Raw genomic sequence first — 20,935 nt, forward strand, 5'->3', positions numbered from 1 at the left:
CTTGTTTTTCCATAACTTGACGCCGAATAGAGGGGAAATTCTTTTTCTCTGTGAGGTTGTGACAACCTCTTACTGCTCTCTTTTGCATTCTGCACAAGACTGTCAATTCTTTTTTTGTTGTTGTTTTTTCCAAAACAGCATCTTTTAATAAACTCATGGTGATCAATGAACATCTCTTCTCCCACTAAATGTGCCTACTGGTCTCTGTACACCATCTCCTGCCACAATGCTTTAACTTCTAGGCATAAAAGTAGGACAAATTGTGCACCACTTTGAGAATTTTTGGCCAACTGGGAATGAATTCCTACTCTAAAATGCTTAAAGGGAGAAAGAAAGTGTCTATCTTGGTATAATGACCCTAAATAAATGCAACTAGTTATTAGCCTCTATTGCATATCAGTGGTACTCTATGTGTGTTATTGTCGCAGTGTATACAGCTCAATTTTGGCAAAGAAAAAAACATGTTTATGATAATGAAAATGGATATGTAGGTGTGGACGATGTTACAGATGTCTTTAAATTTTCATACTTCTTTTCAGCAGTGAAAATTTGTGAAACACACTGTAACTGTAACTGACAAGAATTCAAGCTGACTACAGCTGCGAGGGAAACTACTGTGCAAATATTTAACCTTTCAAAACAGTGAGAATTGGAAACCTACAGTCATTACTCAGTTTTTATTAATCATAGTAATAATCTTTACTGCACATTTGGAGTTGTCAGCAGCACTAAGACTTAAACATTTGCTTTCATTACATTTGGATGCTTGTAATTGTGATAATGTAGAAATTATTGTTATTTTAGCTTCTGATTGCAGAATCAGCTAAATGCCCATAGTGTATCTCATATATTAAATTAATTATCCTTAAGGAGATGATTTTATCTTTCACCCGTTTTCATTACCTGACCACATCCATGGAAGCAGCACCAGACTTAAAGAAATCAGTGGAGTCTTCAATCTGACTGACATTAGTCAGGATGCTCTGCCACACTGCCTGTGAGGAAACATTGCCAAAAGTGAGCACAGGGCAGGCTTGCAACTTCTCTGTTAGATTTTCTTCCTCTTCCTCAGAATTAGTTGGAGAGGAAGCCCTACCCTCATCTGTTCTGCGAAGGTTTTCTCCTCCTCAGTGAGCTCCACAGCAGCACTGCCTCCTGAGCGGAAGTACTGAGATGCAGCAATCATTTTTCCATCCTCAAACTGCAGATTCTTCACCAACAGCTGCAGAGAAAGAGAGACAAAAAGAGAGCATGGAATGATCATTACCACTCAATACAATGTTTCACCTCGCACAAAATTTTAAGAGAAACATTAGATTAGCAGTGCTACAATCTCATTCTGTGAAAAAAAGTATGTAAATGGAGTCAGTAGACCATCACTGTATTGGATGGACTGTATGGAAATATTCTTATATTTGTTTAGGTTCATTTTAAATACATTATTAGGACCTGAAGGGAATGTGCACACTGAGTCATCTGTGCTGACTAGACATGGTAATTTGAATTATACGCTATGGATGTCTGAAAATCCAAATAAACTTTAGGTTGGTTGATCTATTACTATCCTGTCCAAGCTTACACATTTACAATGAAGTATTTGTAATAGAAAAAGATAATGGTGATTTGCAACAAAAAGCACCATAAGGTAAAATTTAAAGAATACATGAACAAATATATGAACTATGAATTATATGAATATATGGACTTTGTCATTAGGCAAGGTAGGCAACTGCCTTGTTATATTATGCCTTTATTATGATGTTTTGATATGAAAAACATTGACTTATGTTGCTATTCTAACTCATTGTACCCCAAATCAACTTGCTCATGTAAAGGCCCCCAAAGCACTTAAAATATATGCAACTATCTAGTTATAAAGGAAAACATTGTACTACTACATTTACCTGACATTCATTTTACTCATTACGTTGCAGATTCAGATTTTACTCACAAAATATAACAAATAAAAAACAATGCATTATTATTGCTTAAACTATTCAGCATTATATAACATGGTTAGAATTAAAAGCTCCACCTTGAACAGACGTTAAGGAAATTTAAGTACATGTGCCGATAATTCCTCTCTTTCACTCTTCATGTTTAAGTGAAAATTTGAAAGCAGGGCTTTTACAGTATTTTTCTGCCCAGTATTAATAGTTTTACTTAAAAGTTTTGACTATTTCTTCTTCCACTACCAATACCAACATTCCCAGTTAGAGAAAGAGTGAAATAAAGCAAGACTAGAGTTTGTCTTGGCCCCCAGATCACTAAATCTGTCCCTGTATGTCAGTGTATGACAGTAGATGTCAAGTGGTCTCAGAGGGCCCCCAGGGGACCTTGAGTGGGTTCCAAGGGGTCCCCAGCAAAAAGGGGAATAATTTATTTTCACTATAATTCCATCCATAAGTAACATGATGACAGAATGTATAATGGTCATGGGTCTACACTTTCTGTAATAAAACATCTAAAAGCAAAAATCTTATCAGATGGGGGTCCTTGGTCTAATTTGTGTCAGTTTAGGGGTCCTTGACATGAAGAAATTTGAGAAGCACTGATGTATGCAGTCTAGACTTCTGTTTCTGCCCGAGCATCTTTAACAGAAATGTAATTCACAGTCCAGTCCACCAGGTGGCGACACGACACATTTCAGATATTGTACACTTGTCCAACGCGGCAGAGCTAACAGGCAGCTGGCAGGATGGCCACCGCTACGCTTCAGTCATTCAACGTCTTTCTGACGGACAGATTAACCGCAGCTGCTGTAGACATCTATGGATTCGTTGAAAGGACAATACTAGACTACCAGGAGGAGGTGAACAGAGCGAAGCTGGAGAACCAGAGGCTGCAGCGGCTGCTGGATTTGGTCTACAGGCCAGAGATAAGACTGCACAGGGCAGGTTCGTAACGTTACTCTACACCGTAGCCCTGGTCAGTCAACGCTATAATAAACCATTAACTAGCTATACCACGTCAGATAACACTATGTAGTTAATATGAGCGATGCGTTAGCAAGCCATATTAGCTAATGGTGGGGTGAGGAGGGGGGCGGCGGCGGTATCTAACAAATACATGACCATAAACGACAATTTTATTTCCGGTCAGTTTTCGAAATGAGGCCCTCATAAGCGTTTGTGTTTACTAAATGTGATGAAAGCATGACGACATGTGAGTATGTGTTGCTTGTTTAATTCAGCACATTTAAATAACTTGCTTCCTTTTCAATAGACACGTTTTAGGCTTGTTCAGTGAGGGTGTACTGAAGCTACACAGTCTCCGGTCCCAACATCTTCTTTTGTTTAGACGGAAACAATGTCAATGAACTTTGAGTTTATTAATCACAATAGGTGTCAACTTGCAGAACAAATCTAAAGACCTTCCATGAATTTGGAGGATACACAGAAACTCAGCATAGGTTTCATCCACCTAAAAGTACCCAATTTTATTAAATATACTTTTATTGATATATGAATAGTCCCACTCTTACAATCATTTTGGTAGAAGAAAGCACAGTCTCACTACTGAAACACAACCACTCATTTTTGTACATTAAAAAAGATAACTTGTGTAGGTTAGATTTAAAAAATGTACACAAATATGTAGGCTACATACAAAATGTACACATATGGACTTATTGAATATACCTAAATGCTTGATTTATAGCTATGTTCAGATGTATGTCATGTGAGAAACCGTGGATATTAGGCTAATTTGGAAATGATACGTGTTAGTGGTAAGCATGAAAAACAGAGTTAGGTCTATGATACAGGAGTAACCAGGACCATCTTTGCCCTGAATGACCTTGAGTGACTATTATCATCAGAGTATATGTCACAGTTATCGTAAATATGACTTTCTAATTTGTAAATAACCAGTGCAGTGCCCCTTCAAAAAGTGCCTGTTCAGAACAGGCTGATAGCTTGGCCTCTGGTATTGCTGCTTGCAGCTTTCTTGAGAACCACTCATCCAAACAACTTAACACTCAACACTGCACTTCCTTGGGTTCTTAGCAATACACCTGCCAAGTGTGAAGTCGATCAGATGAACGGTTGTCGAGAAATTCGAAGGACAGACATACATACAGACAGAGACTGCTTCCATTTTAGTTAGATGTTCAAATTTTTCTGAAATCCAACTTGGCACTTAATAATACATAAGTGCTTGAAAACCAAGTTAACATGGACACCTCACATCAGCCAAAGACTGATGCTCAATTTAAATAAACCCAAATTTAATGGATATAATGTAATTTTCTCAATGCACAGCATTTTAAATACGACTCATACGACTCGCATACAACCTACCTGAGCTGTTAGATGACGTGAACACTCACAAGTCCTTAACATGGTGGGAATTTTTACTATCCTTCCCATCCGTCCAGCATAACTTGAATATGGCGTAAATGAACTTAAAATACTTTAAAGGAGTATACACATTTTATTCAGTGGTGAGCATCTGTTGATGAATTTGTGCAAATACTATGTTAATATGATGCCACACACACTGTAACTGTATTTTGGATCTTTTTTGTTTTGTAATTATAACCTGTGATCATGTCCAAAATGACTCCGTCGTTCCCTCATTCACTACTTCCTACATAATAGACACTCTAGAGTTCACTCAGTAGTGATAGGAAACATTGGCATTGAAACACTTGTATTGTAAAAAATTGTATTGGCACTGAAACAAGTTACACTGAAAAATAAAACACTGACATTATAAAATTACAATCTTACAGTCTTATTATCTTATTTTATTTAGATATTTTTGGCATTATGATGTATTTTTCAGTGTCAATCTTCAGATTATTTCTTCATACATACTAATCAACACTGACAGGTGTCGAGTCAAATGACTGTAATGTTTGCAGCCATAAACACTGTGACACATTGATTGTGGGATTGTTAGCAGAAAGTAGTGTACATGTCATGGACCGTACTTTTTTGGTTTCATTGTTGAATTTTGGAGGGCAGTGTATAGCGGATACATTTCACAATCAACAGTATATAGTAAATAGGGTGCAATTTCAGACAGAGCAGAATGTGAATGTGGACATTAGTTAGGTCCATCCACTGCCAGTAGTCAGTCCCAGTGACTAGTGACAGCATGATGGGAGAAAGTCAAATCATGTACTTGGAAGGGGCAAATCAAAGCTGCACGTTATCTAATCACACTTGACATCATTGTGTATTAAATGTAGCTCAGATTAGACAACCTATTTCACCTGGTGGCTCGGCTGTGTTTGGCCTGGCTATACTAGACTGTACTATAAGAGAGTAACTATTGAAACATTTATTTGATTAACCTCGTGATGAGGATAATACATTCATGAAGTCTTTTTTTTCCAAAATATAAACCCTAGTAAGACATGGCATAAATAAGGATATGTTTAAATAGAGACAAATGCAGCCCACAAGTGAAAAATGTTCCAAAAATAGCAGAGAAAATTTGAATTTATCACAGTTAATAGGCATGTAGTATGCACTACCTACATGAATTAACATCTTGTGATCCTGGAAAGTAATTTCCAGTGCAAACCCTCCCCTTATCACTATTATGACCATCAGTCACTTGTGGCACTGAATCCTGCACTAAATTCTACATTTTTTGCTAGTGTGGGGAAAAACTTTGAGAAGCAAAATTCAGCCTTAAAACCAGTAGGACTAAAGAAAGCATAGCTCAACCAATACAGTTACTTTCAATACAGTAGAGTTTGACAGTTTAAAACCTGATAATGATATTTCGGCCAATATTAATTTTCTTTATACAGCTTATAACATAAACAGCTTTGTTTTTGTTTTGTTTTTTTAACACAATTGCAATCAAGAAATGTACTGTGCAGGATGTTTTACAAGTGAAAACTACAAATAAACTTGTCACATCTCCCTGGATAACTACAGTATAGAATGATGAGACTGTTTCAGAAAATATCTTTGGCATTTTTGCACTTCAATTTCTTGTCATTTATCGGGTGACATAGGTACTGATACCAATATATCTGCGATGAGCTGGTGTTGGCTGATACAGCCTGGGCGATTTATTAGTCAGCCAATAATGTGACTGCAGTATTGTGTACAGACTGGGGTTTCAATGCCCTTTGAATGTGGGTGTTGTGTTGCGTTTAGAGGCATTTTACTCAGGCATAATTAGAAGCCATTAGCTCAGGTACATTGCTACCTTGCTATGTGATTACTACCTTGTGTGATTGTGTCTTCTAATATTTGGTTTACTTTCAGTGCATTTTTATTCAAGTCTGTACTCACTGTTGTCAAACCATAACCTGCGTTTGATTTCTCTGCTGCTGTTAGGACGAGCGTCACCGACGGGGATCATTCACGTTTCCCAACATCTAACTCATGTGTTATCAGAGAAGTGACTTTTCTAGCTGCTACCAAAAACATTTTCCTATCCACTGTTACAGATTCAAGGCAGATCGATTTGCCCACACCGACACAGGAGGTCTCTGCTCAGGAGCAGCAGATAGAGAAGGAATGTATTCCCAGTGTGGCCAAGGAGGATCCAGTCATCCTGGCCGTTAAAGAGGAACAGGCCGAACCCTGGACCAGTTCTGTGGAGACACCTGTACCACCAGAGTACAGCAGCGTTACAGACAACCATACCAGAATTGTGACAGTTGGAGAGCAAACAGAATACGAGATACCATCACAAGACGTCAAACCATTACCATCCTTTGGAGCAGTTCCAACTTACACAAAGAAGAAAAACAGTTTTTTTTGTAATATTTGCAATCAGCCTTTTCTGAAAAAAGATGAGTTGAAATTGCACCTTGCAGCTCATTCAACAAAAGGTTCACACCTGTTCACCTGCTATATCTGTGGGAGAGTAACAGAGACCAGGAGTCATATGATCTACCACATGAGAACACACACCGGCGAGAAACCATTCATCTGCCCCATTTGTGGTAACCGATACAAACTGAAGGGTCATATGAAAGAACATATAAGGACTCACACTGGGGAGAGACCTTACACCTGCTACATCTGCGGGAAAAGCTTCAACAGATCCACGACCATGAGTAAACATGCCAGGGTCAAACACAAGGAGAACCTGCCATACAAGTGCATGCAGTGCAGCCAGCGCTTTCCACTGCTTGTGATGTTCAAACAGCACATGAAGATGGTCCACGACATCACCTTCTCTGTATGACTTACTGTTACTGTAGCAATGCTGACGCTTTAATCAGCAAACCTCGTCTGCTGAATCAAATGTAGAGATGGTTTCCTCTCTGTAGGTGTGTCTTTTATGATTGTGAGGCTACAAATGTAACATGTAACAAGCTCAGAAACAATATACAGAAACACTCAATGCACAAAGCAAGTAATAAACCAACTGTTGGACCATGACAGATAGGTTGAACTAAACATGCAAATAAAATGCATCTCTATCTCCATTTCATTAGTTTGTTGTCGACAGTTTCAATTCCCTAAATTCTGCCTTTACTTCATATGTTACTTTTGTTCTGCAACTTATTGCCTGTAATGTTCTAATACCAATAAAGTTTCAGTACATTTAATTACTGCTGCAGTGCTTCCATTGTGTGTTTGTGAGCAATATAGTGTAGGTGGAAATGAGTGGAGGTGTAAATAAATCTCAGTTACAAAAGAAAACAGTCAAACTCTTCAGCCAGCTAAATATTAATGGCAACTGAATATCTGGTTTTCCTCTAGTAGCTTAGCTTCTAACCTCGCTGTAGTGATGTTCAAGTGTACTCCAGGCTGTGTCAGTACACTGTGACATCACTGTTGGGTGTGGTTACAGGTGCAATAGAGCACATTTATAACCACATTTATCAGGGATGCTGAGTGTAGTCAAAGGTGCAACTGACTTCAAACTTTCAACCAGAGAGGTCAGGGAAACAGTATAAAGTGATTCTTGAAGAATTGTGACCATGATAGATACTGAGCTCAACATTTTACAGCTGACAGTTTGTCATTGCCCATTGCCACAAATTGGCAAACATCTTTTTGGCATTTCTTATCTATGTTTTCTTACTTATCAGCCAACATATGTCAATACCAATTTGTATGTACATAGTTTTCCGAGATACTTTAAAGTAAAGTTGTGTTCAAGAGGCAATAGAAAGCTGCGAGCGGCTGGAACAGATACAAATGTGTACAATGATAGCTAACAACAGCTAATGTCTGTACAGTTGGTAGCTTGGCTGTTTGGAGGGAATAAACGCTTGACTGCAAAAACAATCCAGCATTCAAATCATTCAAAAGTTAGAAGGTGTTTACAAGGCAACACACCTTTAAGCATCCAGATACAATACTTGTTCCTTAAATTTACTCCTTAAAATTGAATTCAAATTGACTATCATTGTTATGTTTTGGTGAAACACATACAAGATAAAATAGTTCCTAGTTTGAGGCTCATCTGAGTTGCGTACACCAGTTTTTCAGTCTTGACTGTTTGTCCCTTCATGACGTTGACGTGGCTCTGAGGCTGATCAAAACTATCTCAAAGGTAAAATTCCTGATGAGTGTGAACTGATGGCAGCACTGTTTTGCTGCTTATGATTTTGCTCTGGAAAGTTTGTTCTGGAAGTTAAATGCATTTCTATTTTCTTGCAGATGCCAAGCAACCAACTGCGCCTCCACCCACAGAAGAGAGTCCCCATAAAGAGCAGGAATGGAGCCCAAATGTGGACCAAGATGAGCCGGGACCCTCCCAGATAAAAGAGGAGCAGGAGGAGCAGAAGGAGGAGCTGTGGATCAACGGGAGTGAGGAGCAACCTTCAGCAGAGGACAGCGATGACGGAGACGCTCTGACGAAAGAACTCATCAAGACAGTACAGCAGTTAGAAGACTGTAGAGCAGCAGAGGAGAGCCAAGAGGCAAAGGAATCCCCTGAGGAGGATCCAAAGCAGTCTGAAGAGAAGACCAGCACCACCCTATATCGCTGCCACATATGCAACTACATATTCACCAAAAAAACTGTGCTTACATGGCACCTCAAGACGCATGAAAGCAAGTCACTTGACAACAAGGCAAACTTTGACTGTCACATATGTGGTAAACATATACCCTGTCAGAGCAATCTGCAGAACCACATGAGAGTACATACAGGAGAGAGACCTTACAGCTGCCACTTCTGCGGCAAGTGTTTTAAACTGAAAGGACATATGACGGAACATATAAGAACTCACACAGGAGAGAAGCCTTTCAGCTGCCACATCTGCGACAAATCATTCAACAGAGGATCCACGCTGAGGAAACATGTTTTAGCCAAACATAAAGAGGAAAGGCCGTACAAATGTGGAGATTGTGATGAGTTATTTACTGAAAGGCTGCTGATGAAGAGGCACATGCGAAAAGTTCACGGCGTCAAACTGTCCACAAGTCAAAGTCCGGCCTAAAAGAGCTTTGGAACAGACGTCATTAATGAAGCATGTTGCATATAGTCTGAGTAGAGAATACGTATCTTCAATGCTAGTTTCAGCGACAAATCAATAACCTTTATTGAAACCTTGCTTTTAGTGTTTTAATCAAACAAACATATCAAATGTTAATGTCGTCTAAACAAATGGCAGAACTTTGCTTAAATAAAATACTGTCTAAAATTGGCATGTTTGTCATTTAAAGGAAAAGTTTGATATTGCAGGAAATATGCTAATTCGCTCTTGCTGAGAGTTAGATGAGACGATTGATACTGATTGGGCTTTAAGTATGGACCGGAGCCAGGAGGTGATTAGCTTAGCTTAGCATAAAGACTGGAAGTGACTGACAGCTAGTCTCACTCTGTTTAAAGTTAAAAAATATGCGTATCAACACCTCTAAAGCTCACTAATTAAAATGGTGTACCTTATTTGTTTAATCCCTACATAAATGTTAAAAAAATCACAAATTGTGGTTTTATGGGGAGTGACGTGTTGTAACTCTTTCTTGGGTGAACTATAGCCGCACACAGTCACTTCCTGGAGTCTTCTCAAAGAATAAACTTCTTGTCAAGATAATGGAAACAACAGTACAATAGTTAATTAGTGAGCTTTAGAGGTGCTGATAGTGTTTTTTTTTTAACTTTGGAGATAACAAGGCTAGCTGTTTCCCCCTGCTACCCGTCTTTATGCTAACCTAGGCTAATTGCTTCTTGGCTGTAGCTCCATATTTAACACACAGAATAGAGTGATATCAATATTCTCATCTAACTCGACAAGAAAGCCAATAAACGTGTTTCCCAAATGTCAAACTATTTCTTTAAATCAGGAATTATCTGACTGAAGAATAAGAAAATAAATTACTCTGACCAGACAATCCGACTTTCAGGCCTCATGGAGACTCGATAAATAAAACATACAAAAAAATTTGAAAAAAACAATTGATTACTAGCTCTTCTCTACAAACATAGAAGTCACACAGTCATGTGACTCTCTGTGCTACACAGTGCTGTAGGAACAGTTGCAGGCTGGAAGAGTCTTCACTCCAGATGTGCTGGGTTTTTAGATTATGTACTGTAACTACCATTTCCTCTGTGTTTATAACATCTGGTGGCCATAAATATGAACCATCAGAATTTTACTGTGCAGCATAAAAAACACTAGTTTATAAAGCTAAAACACATGTTTACAGTATGTTCATTTGGTAACCATCAATCTTAGAGGTTCAATCTGATTTTAAACAGAACCATAATAACATACATCAGTGGTACATATTTGACAACCAGTGACTCCTATATGCACTGTAAAATTGTTTTATATATTTATATATAAATTGTATGTTGTATTTTTTTCTTTTGCATAGTTCAGTCATATTATGGTGTTGTAAATCAGTTATGTGGACCTCAATATAAAGAAGAAATTATTGGCAAAAATGCATCACTGTCGTATTTGATATTTTGTATCACACTGTATTACACATTTGTGTAATGTAACACTGCAGGGGTTTTCAGGAAGGTTTTACATTTAGAGAAACAGTAAAACACTTATAGTGTAGACTTATTTAAGTAGACTTATTGAAGAGTGTCTCCTTGGCTGCATCAACTGTCTCTAAGCAACAAGAGGGACAACAGATGGAGAAAGTGCAAGAGCTGCGGGTTACATTCCAATATGATGACCAAGACCATGTCTTCTTGTGTCTGGTGGTGGAGGTGATAAAGAGGTTCAGTTGCCATTGTTACTAAGCCCACTTTTCTCTGACGTCAAGTTTTAATTAGTGACTTGTTGTGCTCAAGAAAGATTTGACAGCTGTACTGTCAGACAGCAGAATAATAATAAGTCATTTGGGAACACAGGCTTCATCTATGACTTCTCACTTGATAGGAATGGGGCGCTCAGCTGATAAGAACCCCAGGTGTTTGTACAGAAATGTTTACCTTTTGCAAGTTTTAGAGTGCAACAGTGTGCCACTGTGTTGGTATTAAAGTTTGAATAAATACATTAATATGCTTCAGTCACATACCAGAAATATAATATTTCCCCCCAAAAGACTGTAAATGAAATTCCAACATCTCACATAAAGGAATATGTCACAATTAACACAGAAAAGAAAGACAAATATGTGTTTTCACCCTTCAATCCTACAATGTTAGGAGAATGGTTGTTGTGTTAGTAATTAGTAAAATAGCAACATCACTGACTACTGGAACGATTAAACTGCCACAGCCTTATGATATTAATTACACAATGATAAGATTATTGATTAAAGTTTTGTACTCAATCATTCGATTTGGGTTGTCTGTCAGTTGAGGAAGATGTCTCTCAGTAATGTCGATGCCTCACTTGGAGCTTAATTTCAAGAGCATCTAACACTGTTCAGTGCATTATATAATTACATAAATTCTACATTAGTAATTCAACAGCAGAAGGAAAATATCTGCAAACACAAACTGACCAAGTGTTCCACTCTATCCACTGTGGGGACTAGACTGTGAATGTCTGATGTTTTAACAGAGGGTATCTAAAGAAAACCACTTGGGATATCATGTTACATAACAATATACCCATAAATGCAGTATAATTTTTCCATTTCAGACAGACACAAAGCAAAGTAAAAAAGTTCTTCAGTGTTTTGGAAAATTGTGGCATTTATGGTCACTCACTAATCTGTAGAGGTGCAGTCAGCATTACAAAAGTGAACCTGAGATGTAAAATTCTCATGATTACTAATTCATTCAAGATAAACGGGAGCTGCACGATTTGAAATACGATACAAAAGCCCAACAATCTGACAGACTTTTTTTCACTCTCAGCAGTAGATACACTCCTATCAATGAAAGCAAAACATGGAGTCACAAAACTCACAATAAATGCAAGAATACACTTTAAATTTTTAATCAGGGCAGCTTGGGTGAATTAGGATTGTTAGTACTTTTACAGATAACCTTTGCCAAATATCACTCCCAAACAATACTCTAAGATTTTTCCAAGAATTAAGAGCCAAAACTGGTAGATTTTGGTAGATATTTGACACAAGGGTCCTCATTAAGTTGACTTACCGCTTTGCCGTCGTTGCCAAACAGCACCAGACCTGCCTTGGTGACAATGCCTGGCCGACTGGCTCCGGGGATCTCCAAGGGCTGACCGTTAGCTGCGGTGCTGTTACCCATCAGAGTGGAGCCATAGAAAGTCACTTTCTACAGGAAATAAGACACAAAACAGCACAGCTTTGGTGAAGATAAAATCAAGTAGCCTAGAACTCAACAGTTGTTACTGTCTTTGGAAATATTTGTGCCTTGAATAAAAAATTAAATATATAATGAACGCACAGATGTTTCAGGCAGAGTTCTTCATTCGAGGGCATAAAAGTGTATTTTATAATATTAATAAAGTGAAACAATGTAGCCATCAAATGTACCACACTATAAACACAATATCAGCACAGAGACTGTTGATGAACACAAGGTCAAAACCTACTTAAAGCACTTACTAGTGTGTGCATTACTATTCATTTCAGGTTGTGGGTAAACTAAAGAACTGGTACAACCTCTTAAATCCTTGAACAACAGAACTTTAAGAGAAGCCAAAATCCTCACTTTACTCTCTTTTTCTTATCTGCTATGCTGAACAATCACTCACAACTACAGGCATTGTGTGCAGTTTTAAGAAGTTCTTCTCATCAACACCTATAACTAAGGACATTTCAACTTATTCAGTACATGAATATACCGTTGCTTTGATTTTGTATGCAGGACATTTGAGTTCCCACCTAGAATCTGCCACAAGAGGGCGTTTGATTTAACAGACTGACGACTTCTATGCTGCCAAACTGTTTTCTTCACTACAGTCCAGTGTCACTGTTTAACTAAAACTGGGCACCAATGTCCTAACTGCCAAAATCATCCAGGCTAAAGTTACATGACACACCACCTTTGTGGATAATTAACTTGGTTTTTAACTGGATTAAAGAGTAAATGTTATTATTTTTGTATTTTTGTATATCTTCAAACATGTCTGGAGGGAATCTTTAAGTTGGCAAAACAGAGAAAGACCAATAACTAGAATCTATGAACACAAATATTGTATCTGTGATGCTGATACAAAATCTACAGTTGCAAAAACTGTCACTGCTTATAAGTGTTGATGAGATTAATTTTTGAGGCATTGCATGGGTTTACATTAAGGAGTCATTTAACAGGAGTGTTGTCCTGACAGAAGACACTTGCCCAGGAATATGAATCAGTCACAACTCAGATTATTATTCAGTTTACGTTAAACTTTGGGTGCAGAAACTCATTCACTGAGTCTACAAAGTCAGTCTTTATTATTATCTGAGCAGCTATAAAAGTGTGTGACTTGATGACATCACACAAGATCATTCATCTAGAGTATTCATAATTATGAAAAACTTATTATTCATGTTTTTCATTTACTTAACTGTGCAGGAACTGAATGCTAGATTAATGATGTATCATGTTACCTGTCCATCAACCTCTGACCAGGCACCGGGCACTTTGTCGTTTCCTCTGATCCAGTTATGGAGAGCCTCAGCAGACTGGTTCCAGTCAATCTGCCAACAGACAGAGGAAACGTTATCATTCCCTCTTCAGATGTGACATACAGAAATCTGAATCCACACAGACTTTGTTCCTCATGTTTCAGTGACCATTCATACAAAATCATGCTCTGTTAAACATTTTACAGAAAGCTGTTGTTAGCGTTGGAAAACAATCGCTACAAGAGAAATGTTCAACATAACCATAACTAACTGACATAACTTCTTCTCATAAGTAGGCCATACATTCATTTAGTCAGTTTAGATTTTTTTAATCAGGGAAAGACAAAGAAAGTTTCATAAGCACATGTGACTCCTTATACTGTGTCAGGTTTTTAAATCCCAGTTCATCATTTGAAGTCAGCAGGCTTTTACTGTCAGGATCCTTCTGCTCTGGAACATCCTGCCTAAATATTCAGTGATATATTTCAAATCACATCATCTTGTGAGGAGTCCTGGTGGCCCAGCGGTCTGATACACTGACTGTGTAACCAGGTCAGACTTTAGTATAGTGTCATCCTCCCATTTCCTATCAGCTCTCTACTGTATGCTCCTTAAAAATACTTCAGTTTTAGTGTGTTTTGACTTTTTTTATTGTGTTTCACATTTGTCTTGCCTTTTATTTAGTTGTATATCTTAATTACATGGTTTTACATGACCTTATGTTTGACTTTTCACTCCATAACCCTTCTCATGTTTGGAGCTGTTTTCTTTTTATTCCTCATTTTAGTCTTGAATCATTTAAAAACTGATATTCCCCTGTTAAACACCTCTGTGTACAAAGGAGCAGTAATATCTTACTTTTTAATTCCTCCTTGTCTTCTTCCTTCTAATTGGCACAACATATCATTTTAAACAAATGATTGTTAGTTTTTATCAGTTCTGTCTTTGTAGTTCCCTTAAAATCAATTCCCTGTCTGCTCAGAAACCCTCCACACCATTGTGGTACAGTGATGAATGAAGGTCTATGCAAACTCATTCCGATCAGATCACTGATTAGTTCCAGAGGGAGCTGATCAGTGATCTGATCAGTCCTTGTCTGGATGTCCTTGTGTTTTACCTTAACATTGTCTTTCTTCTGGATGCACTCATACGTGGCTCCCTCCTGTGGCTGCGTGATCCTCGGGGCCTTCCCTTCTGCAATCAGTCTCACTGCCTCCACCTGGAACCAGAACAAAGCAATTCAAGTCACTGAAGCAAAACATCTGTGCTCTCTTTATGGACTTTGCCATCAGAACACAGTGTTTCTTCTGTTGGGAAACTGGGGACATAAACTGATTGTGGGTAACTAAAGGTAGACAAGCAGCAGGATCCAAAACACGACACACTGATTTATTTACTTGTTTGTTTTGTGACTGGTAAGTATTTTAGAAGGGAACTGGTAATGGCTTTTACCCATATTACCTATATTGTTGTTGATGAAAAGAGAGAGAGCTCCTTATATGTAGCACTTTCACTTCATCATCAAACCAAAGTGGTAAATGGCTGTAAAGTTTTTCTTCATCTTGCTACTCAAAGAACCACACTGGTGCTTTTGAATGTCTTAGTCCATTTTCTACAGATCACATCTGATTCACATCACAACTACACACTTTGCTCTTGGTGTTTTTCTCTCTTTGTGTTCCAGGCAGCTACTGGCTTACATTTGTATCCATATGGTGTGAAAATCTAGCAGATTCTTGACACTTAGTAATGTAAAGAATATAACTAAAAAAAGAATACTTACCTATTTACTGTGATGAATTACACAACTTCATTTGATTTTGATTTGTATTTAAGGAGCTTGCAGAGCAGAGCAGTAGTATGATCTTTTAAAGCTGCATTTATCCACATTTTTATATGAACAATATGTCACAACATCTGTTCATTCCTAGTTCAACATTCATGCCTGCTTGTTTCTGCTCCCTGTCATTTCAGAGCCTGCCACACCCACCTGTCCTGCAGTTACCCCTGTTCCCACCATTCCCCCTCACCTGACCTTTCCCCCACTTCCCAAATTAGCCCAGCAGTATTTATAGTGGTCCACTCTAATTCATTCTCTGCAAGATTGTCTTTTGTGTCTCAGCTATTAGCAGTCCTGCCATTTTTATCCTGCCAGTCTGTTCCCTTGCCTGACTGACTAATATTAAAAGCTCAATCTTTTATCTTACCTGTCGCATCTGTGAGTCATGCTTATGGGTCCAATTCAGTATTTACTGAGACTTTACACAATGGATCAAATGACTATGTGTAATGTGAAAGATGTCAGTCATAGACTCTGCAATCCTCACCTCTACGGAGCGTTTTAACATCTTTAAGCTCACTGTTTTGGTTTTACAGCCCACACCTCGTTTTGTATCACTTTCACCACTGTCACTGAACTAGTTTTACCTGCCCAGCACCAATGTCAATAATGTGTCAAACTAAACAAGCCAAAACAAGCGAATGCAGCTTTAAACTCACACAAGTGTTTCTGTGTACATAACAAACAGCCTGTTTCTGCCTCACCCCCTCACAACACTTACAGTGCCTTTGACTCCCTCTGGGAAGAGAAATCTCTTGTAGATTGTGTTGACAGTGTCATTGGGTTCAACATCACACTCCCTCTGCAGCAGGATTGGTCCAGTGTCCAGTCCGTCATCAGCCCAGAACACTGTGAACCCGCCCTTTTTGTCACCATGGATCAAGGTCCTGTGAAGTCAGAGACAGTGGATAAAACATTGGACTTGTCAGCATGCTACCCCCCCCCCCCCACCTTGAGAACATGAACATGGCTCACCAGTTGATAGCGGAGGCTCCCCTGTGGCGAGGCAGCAGGGAGGGGTGGTAGATGATGGAGCCATGTTTGGGGTGGTCGATGACCTCCATGGGGATGAACTGGGAACAGAAGGGCAGGACGTTGAGCTCAGCACCTGTGGCTTTATACTGGGCCACCACCTCCGGAATGGCCTGGCCCTTCACACGCCAGCGGGGGAACTTGAAGACGGCCACGCCATCCTTCTCTGCCTCCGCGGCTGAGGGAAAAAAGAATCATGCAACTCTCAAACTCTGTCATATAAAAAGGGGTTTAGTCACAATAATACAGAAATACTTTTTGAACTCCAACTACTGGTGAGGAAAAACAGAGACTTTTCTTCAGCTTTTATTTTGTGCCTCACAGAAACTTGGCTATGTGGATCTACACTGAGCTGCAGCTGACAGGCTTTCAGCTAATCAGAGAGGACCGCCACACAGAGCCTTCCAGAAAGGCGAAAGGTGGAGGTATCTGTTTTTTCATGGTGCAAAGACATGACAGTGATCCTGCAGCACTCTTCTCCTGTTCTGGAAACTGTTGTGATTAACTGCAAGCCCTTCTACTCCCCCCGTGAGTCCACTTCATTTATTTTGGTCAGTGTTTACATATCCCTGCAAGCCCACATGCAGGAGGCACAGCCATGCCGGGCAGCCAGATACTGTGTGTGAAGCAAACAAATCTGGACTCTAAAGACGGGCAATACCAAACTTTCTTAATTCTATTTGAGAGCAATACTGTTTTGTGAGAATTTTAACGATACCAATGCCAATACTGATCATTTCTTAAATTACTTACTCATGTTGCTGCTGTGTGGCACTTTCTTGTCACAAATAGTGCATCTTGCTGGATTTTTATCTATAAGTGAAAAGTAGCACCACACCACACTAAGTTTCCCTCTTGTCCCTGTCATTCTCTCACAAGTTTGATGTGAAGTGTGCCACTGTGCACGGCTGTGCGCTCGCTTGTCATTTAACAAAGGTTTCCACAGTCGTGACACAGGCCAGCTAAATATGTCAGGGCTGTTTATTGGCACAAACGTTATACAAAAGTACTGAAAACATTTGGTAGTGATGCAGCCACCCACATTTTTTATTTTTATAATTTTATCATTGATATTTTTTAAAGGAATCAATACCAAATGTAAAAGTAGCTTGAGAGTATCAAAGTATCAATCCCACAGTATTGGTCCACCCATACCTACTGGACTCCTTTGTTGTCGACCAGAGAGTAGAACACTTAAGACCACTGTTACACTACCATTAACAGTACCTATCATGCCGTCCCCTACACTCCGCTGGGTCACTCTGACCATGCCAGGTCCACCCGATTCCTGCATACAGGCAGAAATTAAAACTCTCTAAACCTGTTGTGAGGACATCTAAGATGTGGACCGGTGAAGCTATGGAGGATCTTTGAGCATACTTGGACTGCACAGACTGGGATGTTTTTAGGACTGCTACCAACAGTCTGGATGAGTTTTTCTTTCTACCTTCAAGGAAAAAGTTTGGGTTTGTAGCTTACAGTTACAGTGACAACAAATGGAGCTTAGCATAAATTCAGGCAGGAAGACTATCTTTAACCATTCATTCATTTCCCACTCCTCGCTCTCTCTCTCCCCTGCTCCTCCCACTCTCACATCAGCTGTTTAGGGGCGTCACTCCTAGTTATCAAATCAGATTCCACTACAATCTCTAACCGCCAATCACAGCTCAGCTGTCAAACTTTATAATCTGTTTCCCTCTCAGTCGCTGTCAACTGTCATTCCAGAGCAATCACCGCGACCCTCCTCCTCCCCATCCACTTCCATGGCCGTGTCCTGGAAGCTCACTCCTCTCTTCTTCATCCCAGATCACCATCTCGCCTTCTCCACTCTGTTACATCAGCACCAGGCCCGAGTTCACAAGAAGCCGCTACCTACACCGCCAGGATCTACGCCTATCCATCACCACCACCAGTGTCTAGACTCCATCGGGGGGTTATCTTATTCTACGCTCGCATTCATCTCCCCCTTTCATATCTAATCGCCAAAGACCTTTCCACCTTCATCTGTCATGCTTGTTCAATAAATATCATTTACTTCATGGGAAATTGAGTCTCTCCTGTTTGAATTAATCTGTAGTTCCTGCTCATCCTTCTACTGTGCTGTAAATCAAAATACAAACATTTTATTGTTGGTCTTGGACACAAAAGCTCCTGATAATGCAACCTAGATTAGACAGATATATTGATTTATACTGACTTTAAAGTAGTAAAGTAATAAAACTGGTGGTGTGAAGAGTCCAAATTTCAGTTGGCACCATCATGAGTCTATTTTGGAGAGACAGTATTTTCATTATTTTTAACTAACTGTTTTGACAGCTGTGCTAAAAGCTGATGATAACACACTCTGAAGTCGCAGTCTGTGATGTTCTCACCTAGTGGGTCTGCCTTGCCATCCTTGTCAGGGATGGTGAAGACTCCAACAATGGTGTGGCCTTCCTTTCTCAGCTCCTTGTAGACCTCTTGGCCGAACAGACTCTGACCAATCACTGCAATCTTCATCCTCACACCTCACAGTGTTCTGGAGGGGAAGCAACACAGGAAATAATCAGTGACGTATTGAATTGTTTTGAGATTATGTACATATGAGGGGAAAAAATACATTTTATTTATAGAAGAAGGAATTCTTTTGCTTTGGTTTGCATATTGTGCATCAGTTTTTTAATACTTTGCCACTGTAAAATAACTGAAAAATATCCATTTGCTCCAGCCTTCTTTGGCTAAAGTGCACGTAAAGTTCTGAGAAACCATTGACTTCATTTTATTAACAGACTGACATCAGAATATGTTCAGCAAAGTTCAGACAAGTCAGAACGCGGCTGTGCTTCTGTCAGGTCTGTGTGTGTGCAGGCATTTCATAATAAACCTCTGTGGCATTCACTTGTTTTTAGAGGAGGTAACAATACACTCTGTCTTTATGCAAACATGTCAAGGTTTTTATTGTATAACTGGGTCCAAAGAGCATGTTTTCACCATGTATGACTCTATCATGAGTCATGTGTGCACATGTTACGCAGGCAGAATATATCTGTACATGTAGATGACAAGCATTCCAAATCTATTTTCAGAAAAGGTTTTAATGTATTTTAGATGGTGTGGATGCTCTGTGAAAAGCACATACAAGAGTGTATTTATATGTCCAATATTGTGAATAGATTGTTTTTAGACATATTCAGGAGTATATATTGCCTGCAGCATTTTCTTGTTGTGATTGCTATTATTTTCTTTAATGTTTGTATAAATTCATATAGATATATTCTGTATAAAAACTCTAATCTATATTCTATATTCTAGATGAATCACAGCCTAAAGATGCTCAGTAATCATGACTCTGTTTCTGACAGGTTATTGACCCTGGACAGAGAGGGGCGGGACCTGCTCTCATGCCAACTTGCTCTAACCAATCACATCGCCTAGCTCTGCTCCTGCCTCCGATGTTGACCAATCAAATGCAGAGAGAAGTTGAAGGCGTTTGACAGCCCACTGAGGGGCAACATTCACATAAAGTTCAAGTTTAATAATAATAAGAAGAAGAAGAAGGAGAAGAGGAAGAAGAAGAAGAAGAACGATAATAACAACGCATATTATTCCACCACGCTTTATGTAGTCATGCAGCCATACTGTGGAATTGTAATAAATCTTAACTGTGGCTGCAAACACATAACAATCTTTGGAGTGTTTGAGTGCAATTCTCAGACTGCACTCACATCGGTAAGCATTATGCATCATGCACAGAATACTGAAACAGAAGAAAAACATGAGCATGTGTTCTTACCCCCTCTGCAGATCCAGCACTCCCCTACTTGCCTGAAAAGAGCGATCGGACGGAGACCGTTGCTTTTAATTTCCTCCCCTCAGCCACACATGCAGGCGGCCCTATTACATAACACACAAATAAAGCAGAGTGATTGGTCAGGACGGGCCATGAGGCTGCAAAGGGGGAGGGGGCGCGGGGAGGCCCGCTTGTGTCTTTGAATGAGCCCAGTCACATGGAAACTGAGAAATGTCAACTTTGATAAATCACTACATTTCCATAAAGAAAAAGAAATTTTGTTAAGAAATAACTTATGAATTCTAGTTGTGCAACAAAATCATATAAACTCAAGGCTTATTATTATGGATCCTAATGGATCCTTAGTCATTTCTAAGACGTTTGAATGTTTGAACTAATAAACTA

General features: G+C 39.2%; 2 protein-coding genes across 3 annotated transcripts in view; one reads left to right on the top strand and one right to left on the bottom strand.

The window, feature by feature from the left end:
- The window catches only part of aldh1l1 (aldehyde dehydrogenase 1 family, member L1), a 30,562-nt gene extending 9,922 nt beyond the window's left edge, over positions 1–20,640 (bottom strand). Inside the window, exons 1-9 of the mRNA XM_044349107.1 lie at positions 20,534–20,640; positions 19,134–19,279; positions 16,705–16,939; positions 16,451–16,616; positions 15,007–15,108; positions 13,872–13,961; positions 12,451–12,588; positions 1,097–1,222; positions 904–995 (exon numbers count right to left, since the gene is read on the bottom strand). Coding sequence (XP_044205042.1) covers positions 904–995; positions 1,097–1,222; positions 12,451–12,588; positions 13,872–13,961; positions 15,007–15,108; positions 16,451–16,616; positions 16,705–16,939; positions 19,134–19,260 — 1,076 coding nt within the window. The 5' untranslated portion in view covers positions 19,261–19,279; positions 20,534–20,640. The remainder of the gene's footprint in view (positions 1–903; positions 996–1,096; positions 1,223–12,450; positions 12,589–13,871; positions 13,962–15,006; positions 15,109–16,450; positions 16,617–16,704; positions 16,940–19,133; positions 19,280–20,533) is intronic.
- On the top strand, positions 2,517–10,218 carry LOC122980777 (zinc finger protein 2 homolog). 2 transcript variants are annotated; one of them, XM_044349110.1, is made up of 2 exons: positions 2,517–2,897; positions 8,592–10,218. In XM_044349110.1, the coding sequence occupies exons 1-2, from the start codon at positions 2,699–2,701 to the stop codon at positions 9,374–9,376; spliced, it is 984 nt and encodes a 327-aa protein (XP_044205045.1). In that variant the 5' UTR covers positions 2,517–2,698; the 3' UTR covers positions 9,377–10,218. The 2 variants fall into 2 exon arrangements, with proteins under 2 accessions (XP_044205045.1, XP_044205046.1); XM_044349111.1 differs by lacking the exon at positions 8,592–10,218 and adding an exon at positions 6,419–7,531 and having other exon boundaries at positions 2,610–2,897.
- Positions 20,641–20,935: the final 295 nt, after the last annotated feature.

Source organism: Thunnus albacares, chromosome 4 (assembly GCF_914725855.1).
Source record: "Thunnus albacares chromosome 4, fThuAlb1.1, whole genome shotgun sequence".
Lineage (NCBI taxonomy): Eukaryota > Metazoa > Chordata > Actinopteri > Scombriformes > Scombridae > Thunnus > Thunnus albacares.